We start from the raw sequence: 8,374 nt of genomic DNA, 5'->3' as shown, positions 1-8,374 counted from the left end.
GCTGAAGAGTAAGTGACAAGTGGAGTGAAAGGCTGTCCTGAATTAGATAAACATGGATCAAAACCAGAATGGAGTGACTGTAGAGGCAGGAAATATTTGGAGGAAATGTACACTCCCGGGGAGGATACATTCAGAGCTCTGACAAAAGGGCATTTGGGAAGCCCTTTTACTCCTCTAATGTAGACCTCAGGCAAAAGGACAGGTTACTAGCAGAGGTCAAAATCCTCTTTCTTTGTAATTTCCATTACTTGAAAGGTAAATTTGATTGGTAGGAGGGAAGCAAATAATATATGACTTTTTAACAACTGAAGGAAAAATATATGCTAAATCAGCCGTATTCTATGAGACTTTTTTAAGACCAAGCACTATGGAGCCCAGATCCTGCAAACCTTAAGAACCTACGTATATGTGAGACTGAATCACTGAGAGGATCTTGGTGACAGTTGTGTTAAAATCAATGTGTGCAATATGAAATTTCAAAACAATATACATTAAGTTCCTACATGTTACAAAACAGAGCTTTTTTGAAAGTGTCCTGATATGGATAAACCTGTAAACAGGTTTAAGTAACATCAAAACAGTATGCAATTTTGCTATTCTTTATTTCAAAAAATGTTTATATGTTCATGAATTCTGTGCATGTGCCTTGCAATGCTATGCAAAATTGTATTCCAAGACATCCAGGATGTTAATTGTTAAATTCACTTTCTGTATTGATATAGGCATGATCCTATTTAGTTTTCCTTCATTAACAGGTTTTAGATTTTTAAGGGAGATGTAAAGCTGAAGTTGTTCCTGAAAAGGCATAACTACACTAGGAATATGTAGGGACATCAACACCACTTCCTCAGTCATCGTTTTCCTGGTATAATCCAACACTACAATGATATAAAAACAATGAGCTCTATATGGATTGGCACCGAAATTAAATTACAATAGAAATCTCAGGTCATAACTATATTTAAAACTGGGTTTCAGTGGGCAAGTTTTGGAATTACCTATAATTGCGATGGAGATGTAATAGATGCCTTGTAGAGTTACCCCATTTTGAAGATACTTGCTACTACGAACTTGAATTATGATGACATTGAAATTGAACAATGTGATATTAACAGCATTAGGGCCAGAAAAACACAAAGCAACACTGTATATGTTTACCAGGTTTGTCAGCTGACCTTAAGAGTATATGATGTACTTTTCCAAAGATGCCAAATGTGCAGCTTCACAAAGAAGTTATTAGCTAATTTTATTTTAAGTAGCCATTATATTTTGATCTATTTTGGCAAACATATCCCAGACTACATCCAATTTTTTTTTTTAATCAGGAAAGATGAGACATGAATAGGAAATTGCCATAGTTTAGCCAATAAAATTAAAATTGAAATAACTCTCACCAGAACCTCTATACTGGAAGGAGTTGCCTATGTCAGTCGAACCCTACACTCAAACCCAAAAGTGAATAAGCCCCTTTTTTGGTATAAAAGTAGAGTGGATAAACCCTATACCACCTAGTAAAGTGGGTAAATTTATTGACTGTTTTGCTTCCTATCCTCTTCAGGCATATTTTTTTCTAGTTTGTTTCTCAAATGGCTGTCAAGATGCCTGCACTGCTCCCATACTTTCAAAAGTGTTATTACTGGGCAAACTTATGCTGTCTGATAAAAAAATATGGGTGAGTTAGTGATGGAAGCATATTTATGTATCTTGTATTTTCCAAACCAAGGTGGTCTCATAAACAACTTAACCATGATGTTTAGCATAAAAAAATAAAATCCATCCTTAATTTAGAGGCAATGTAAGATGAAAAGAAGCCTTGGAAGGGGAAGGAAGAAGAAAAGGAGAATATGAGAGGACATGCAGAAAGTCTGTTTGCAGCAGATCTTCAAAGAGCTGGAACTTCTGATAGGAGTCTCTTAAGCATCTGCATTTTCAGCATTCACTGGGAGAGAGAGAAGTTCTGATCCCTTTTAAATACATGCACTAATGATACATAATAAGTTAAAAAAATTCAAGTGCGTAATATTTTTTTGATGAAGTTAAAAGAGAATGTATTTGGTTAGAGTATGGGTGGGGAGATAGCAGGACAAAACCATATAAAGTTAGGTAAATTGATTACCTTGCATTATTGGAAGTAAAATATTAAATTGTAAGTTTTATCAAGGACCTTGCTATTTTCCTCGCATTGTTAAGGCAATATTTCTGTTTTTCTGATGATAAAAATTATTTTTTTGGCTAAGAGTCTTATATGCTTCTAAATGAATACATTGCTGCTTAGTGGAGATCATGACTTTTGCATGTGACTTTTTGAGTTAGATAGTTACAGACGTTGTAGGATGACAACTAATGCCACTCAGAATGGTTCTTCTTTTTCTATCATTGAGTTAGATGTCAAGTCTGCAGTGAACACAAAGTATTTATGTCTTTATGACATATTCAAAATATTCCAAATTTATCATCTGTTTTTAATGCTTCTGCCTTAATAGCTTGGTAGCTGCATTATATTGGTGCTATGTTCATCATTAATTGCTGTTGTTTTTATTTTATTGTCAGTTTTTATTTAGTAATGTTTCATTTCTTCTGTGTTCATCTAATTTATATACTGTAATTTGATTATATGACAACTCTAAGTTTCATTCTTTGACCAAAATCCTCCAGTGAGTCTCGCATTATTAAGTAGACATATATATTTAAACCAAAGGCAATGGTACACATCTTTGGCAAATATATTCCTCTCTTATCAGTCTATGGTGTGTCTAGGAAATCCCATTTCACACTTGGCTTCTCACAGTATTTCATAATCACACAGTCAAAAGATTTTGCATAATTGGCGAAACAAGGAAGTATTAAGTTAAACCATTTTTCATAGTGTTACTTAAATTGATGGTCAGGTTCTTTGCTCCTTTACCTTTTCTGACATCAGCTGCTCCATTTTTACTTACTTTTCCACTGTTTTAATGTAGTGGTATTAGTAATACTAATTTTATTTGCTTTGTGTATAAGGCAGATATTTTGATAAGCATCACAATGTTAAAAATAATATATTGGGTTACAAACACAGATACACATTTCTCATACTCAGGTCAATCTTGGGAGTCCTGTCTCTCTACTTTGGTTTCATTCAGCTGTGTTTTTTCTGTACAGCTCTCCACTTTCTCAATTAAAAATACCATACACTTCTTCTAGTTCTGTTACATAACACATCCAAGAAGCTGAGAGAGGCCTCTCTCTCCTTTATATTTTTGCTTTCATCCAGCAGCAGAGTAAACCCATATTTTATACTTGATAGAGGTTGTTTTAATGTTCAGCTTTTGGACAAGCAAAGTCTGATTACTGGGGCTTTTGTATATTTTTTTTGTAAATCATTCTGCACTACTCTTCAGTAGGTGCTAATTTATCCTATTTCAAGTACAGATTCTCTAAATTGTCTAGTTCTCTGTTTTTGACCTTTTGCCTTTCTTCTATTTGAATGTTTGCCATAACTGTTGCTTCTTCTGCTCGGAAATATATATTGAATTGTATTCTCAGTACATTTTTTTTTCTAACTGAAGAAATATTTTTTCAGTACTTCTTTTGAGCAGCAGATCTCATGTGCATTGTTGCTTTCCCATTTTTGCTAGCTTTTAAGACCTGGAATTTGAGAATTTATTTTAGGTCCATGTAAAATTATAGCTTGGTTTTAAATTGGTGAACATGGACTATTTTCTCTACCCCTCTTCTGTGGACCAGCTGATTACCATTTGTGAACAATTTGAGGTTTTTCCTAATCTAATTTCAAGACTGCAGCAGTGCCTCTCTTGTAATGTTGCCCAGTCTGTCCTGAATATTTTTTTTTACGGTTTGATGTGTGGTCATTTTTGATGACTTGGGTAATGCTCGTATGAGCTTTGGAGAGGAGAAATGAGAAGTCTTGCTGTGGATAAGGATGAGAAAAGGAGCAGAAATTGACCCAAAATTGTAATTGTGACCAAAATTCCTTTTCAGTTTTTAATTTTCAGTGAATGTACTTAATTTTGAATAAAATCAAGGCAAGAGATAAAGTATTGATTAATATGTTAGCCAATGTTATGTGATTTTAGTGTTTTGAAATCCAATGTAAACTGTGAGCCCTTTCAAATCCAGTGCTTTCATGTAGCATATATAATAAAATTTAAATGTGATTAATTAGAAATGTACCTTTCCACAGAGATGCCTGATGCCTGGGGCTGCCCCCGCTCCTCCCCGGCTGCCCCCCAGCTGCCCTGCTCCCTTGCTGGGGCCAGTGGGAAGAGCCCTGGCTACAAGGCTGTGCCCTGGGGAGCCCCCACCGCTCCCGCTGCCCCTGCCCACAGGGAGCCGCCAGCCCACATAGCGCCCTGGCTTTTTTTTCCTTTTCGAAATTTAATCTGAGGATGTGTTTTACTTTCATATAAAACAAGAATTATGTTAGTTTTCTTAGTTTGACAAAACTTGCAATTTAACCTTGTAAAGTAAATTGGGAAACAGTAAAATAATGAGACAAAGCATGAATTTTCAGCCAATGAGTATACATTAATAAATCTGAAATAAGAATTTCTCACTCTACAGAGGAAAAATTTGAGATGTGATTTAGAGGCCTTCTGTTTCAGATAGTTCTCTGCTTCCAAAAAACTGCTTTATCAATCATTTCTGTAAGTGAGCCTGTAAATTGGTGTGTAAATGAAGTGTTGTATCTGTTTTCTCCCTTGTTTTCTTTTATACCCTGAACCAATCCTCTGCAAGGCAGATTCATTTGTTGTTTAGTTGAAATGGAATGACTGCAATTCCACAAACAAATTGGGCCTCAGTTAGGTGCACTTTGTCATAAATAATCTCTGAGGAGATTGGATTTCTCTCCTTGCTGATGTTCTTCAGCTGTACGTTAAACTCATAGCTTCTTAGAGGCACTGAGTTATGGCTCAGCTGAATGATCATGGAGCAGCCTGCACCTGTCCTTGTTCTCCTGTATTGCAGGCATCTCTATTTCCCCAAAGCATATTCAGCAAAGTTTATGGTAAAAGAAACTACTAGTCCATTTTCCAGGATTTTTTTTCATTCTTTGTCCCAATTTTTTCTTATTCAACTCCATGATACACAGCTCTTTTAGCACATATTTCTTCATGATCTGGAGAGAAAAGCCATTTCATAGATTGGTTAAGGGCATTTTCCATGGTCAGGTCATCTAATACTCGTATTTCACATTCAGCAGTAGGCCACTTTGAAATTTAACAGCATGTCTTTATCAGCTGCAGGAAATGTCCTTTACATTTTCATTTATAAATTTTACAGTTATTTCTTTTGCTTTGCTATAGAAGTTTGCTCTCCATTTCAGTGTTCCCTTTTCCTCTTCTCTCAAAAGCAAACCAAAACTCCTTAGCTCTGTGGCTGAGGTGGCTGGGGTGCTTGGCAGTGTGATAATGTAATCCCTGCCTTTTCCCAAGCTACCTTCTGCAGGTTGCGTAGCGGGTTCCGGAGCATCTGCAAAAGTATGATAGTTCTGATCTAGCCATTTCTACACACGGCCAGTCATGCTGAGCAGTCTGAACTGTACTTCATTTAGATGGGATTACATAACTACCCCAATGATAAAAATTGAACTGAATGATTCCCACAGTGTAGCAAACTTTAAATCTTTACATATAAATAGGGGATTTTGCACATTTGATAGATGGCGTGTTCATATTTTGAGTGTCTTTGCATTTGATCTATTTCTTATCTGAAAGAAACCCCAGTATATAGAAGGATAGTAAAGAATAGTACACTGTCTAATTCTTATGTAAAATACTAAAATAACAAAATAGCAGAATGTCTTACTGATGAATGAGCTAATTTTTGATGCGTATGATGTATACGGGGCTCATTTAGAAAACTAATGAGATGGTTTCTCTCTGTCTCAAATCTTAATCAGGTGTGCGATCTGTTGTTGAAGAGATGCAAGCGTGGGATTTTAATGGCAATATCATCTCTTCCCTGCAAAATAGCATTTAGGAAAAAATGACCAAGGAAGCCGTTAATATAAATCCAGTTGGTAGGCTGAGGGTGAGTACCAGATATAAGGGGCAGAATGGCAGCTAGTCAGATGAAATGGTACTTTTCCCACATTAGCCAGTGATCACAGACATTACTTACCAGCTTCACCTAGTTTATAATATGGTATTTCAGTAGTTCAGAAGTAGTGAAATTCTGTCATGCATCATATATATGAGCACATGAACATAGGTGCAAGAGTGGACAAATACTCTCATCACTACAAATAGGACTGGACTGGACTGTAAATGAGCTATAAAAACAGTATATATCATCATTTGTCTTTCTTCTGCCATGTTGCACTTTGTATAGCTCAGGTTGCATTTCTGGTATAAACTGCTTCACCAACTGTGTCGGGTTACACATGGGTGTAGGTAGAGTTGGATATAAGTGCATATACTTGTCAGAATGAATCAGCTGGCTTTTTTGTATGTAGGCTGAAGGTGTAGATATTAACAAAAGTTAATATCAAGCAGTTTGAAAGCAAAGAAGAATAGGCCTTTGATGGAGGATTTGAAAGCTATGTGGCCAATCTGTGGTGGATTGGATGGGAAGGAATTGGGCACAGCAAAGTAGGCTAAGTAAGTGTGGTGTTTTCAAAAATTTTAGGATGGTGATATAAATTTAAATTTTGAAATGGCAGCAAAGAAGGACTCACCAGAGAGAGTCAAAGCCATGTGGTTTAACAACAATGCTGTTGCACAAAAATTGTCAGAGACAGAAAGCATTGGTGAGAGAATAGCTCAGGGCCAGAACAGGACCCTGTTGATGGCAGTGATGAGTTGCTGAATGGCAGTGCTTGAAACGTGTCTGAAAATAGAGTGATAGGCAGTAGAGAGATATTTTGGATAAGTGATGAGGGGATAGAGAAGAAGGAACAAGGAAAACAGTATAGGCCATGGTCTTGAAAGATTAAGAGAATAATAATTGTAATAGTGATGGAAAAAAGGGGCAGAAGGAGTTTGAAAGCAGAGATGGGAGAATCATCTGTTTAAAGTGACAGTGACATGCCAAAGAAGAGATATGAATCAGACATAGGAGATAAATTGGTGTGACAGGTAGGTTTTTGAGTCACCAGTAGATAGCTTTGTAAGCTGTGTGAGTGGAGGAGAGTGTTCACAGTCACTGCAATGTGAGAAGAACGCGGGTTGAGGACCAAGCTCTGCTTTATCATCATCATTCTATCAGAAGCAAAAATATTTTCTGTAGCAGAGTACCAATAACTTTTCTGTATTTATGGCTCCCTTACTAACACTTGTGTCTTCTAGTTTGGGAATGAGAGGAACAGGTGGGAATTTCTTTTTTATCTGACTCAAGTTCATGCACAGTTCTGTTTCTTCAGTGGCAGTGTAAGAAATGTTGTAAATAAAGATTCTTTCTTCCTAATTGAAGCAAAAATGCCTTTTAAAACCGTTCTTATTACACATTTGAATTGATCCATGGTTCTACAAAATACGAAATGATCTAACTGTTCCTACCTGAAAAGTGGACTTAAAGTAATGATGGGTTCCAGCCAGAGTGCTTTAGTGTAATTGGCAAGCAGCCATCCATTTTGCTCACAGTGTGATGTTACATTTGAATAGAAAATATAGAATCCAAGGTAGAGGATTTCAGAGTAGTGTAGTGGATTTTTTGTAGGTTAACAAAATGCTCCACAGTACGTATTAATAATTAGGTAAATACATTATGGAGAGAAAAATCTGTCTATTATTGTGAAAAAAGAAGCAGGATAGTTTTAAAAATATCCACTGTGAACTTTTTAAAAGGATTGCTGTGTTAGTCATGTGGTACAAAAAGGTGGGTTTTTTATTTCAATTATACATTGCAGACATTATTTTAATTTTATTGGTAATACTATCTTGCAAAATTGTTATATGTAGTTAAGACTAATCATTCTGTATATTAAAAAGAAACCAGAAATTTGTTCTGAATATTATATAGATTCCTATTTTCTTCACACAGCTTATGATTCTTATGGTACTCACTGAAGCTAATGACAATTACTTTGTACTGAATATCATAGATACTAAATATCTATGATATTTAGTTATGACACTTTTTTTCCTAGGTGCATAATTTTTAAATGTATTTTGATATACAGTAAAGGTCTTTGACTCTTCTGTGTGGTAAGATGAGCTAAGCTGAATGCTCTGGAGGAGTAGGGCTTGAGGTCAGCAAGTTCTGAGTGTTGGTTTTCCTTTCTCCCTTAAAGTCGTTATGAAGCTCCATAGACAACTAATCAATTCTTCACCTGGATAGTGACAGCTGACTAAGAGCGACTTAATTTTAATAGGCCTTTGAGTCAATTGATGTGGAAAGCTTACTGTCTTTTCTCAGATAAGTTCATGTTATT

At 35.9% G+C, this 8,374-nt stretch overlaps 1 protein-coding gene across 2 annotated transcripts in view; it reads left to right on the top strand.

The window, feature by feature from the left end:
- Positions 1-8,374, top strand: part of IMMP2L (inner mitochondrial membrane peptidase subunit 2) — a 466,129-nt gene that overhangs the window by 119,581 nt on the left and 338,174 nt on the right. Inside the window, exon 5 of one of the 2 annotated variants that reach the window (XM_035890908.1) lies at positions 7,125-7,135. The exons of the other annotated variant lie outside the window; for it this stretch is intronic. Coding sequence (XP_035746801.1) covers positions 7,125-7,135 — 11 coding nt within the window. The remainder of the gene's footprint in view (positions 1-7,124; positions 7,136-8,374) is intronic. 2 annotated transcript variants of the gene reach the window in all.

This window comes from Egretta garzetta, unplaced genomic scaffold (assembly GCF_000687185.1).
Source record: "Egretta garzetta isolate BGI_Z169 unplaced genomic scaffold, ASM68718v1 scaffold503, whole genome shotgun sequence".
Taxonomy (NCBI): Eukaryota; Metazoa; Chordata; class Aves; order Pelecaniformes; family Ardeidae; genus Egretta; species Egretta garzetta.
The sequence above is the reverse complement of the archived record's forward strand: the minus strand, read 5'-3'. Positions and strand labels throughout refer to the sequence as shown.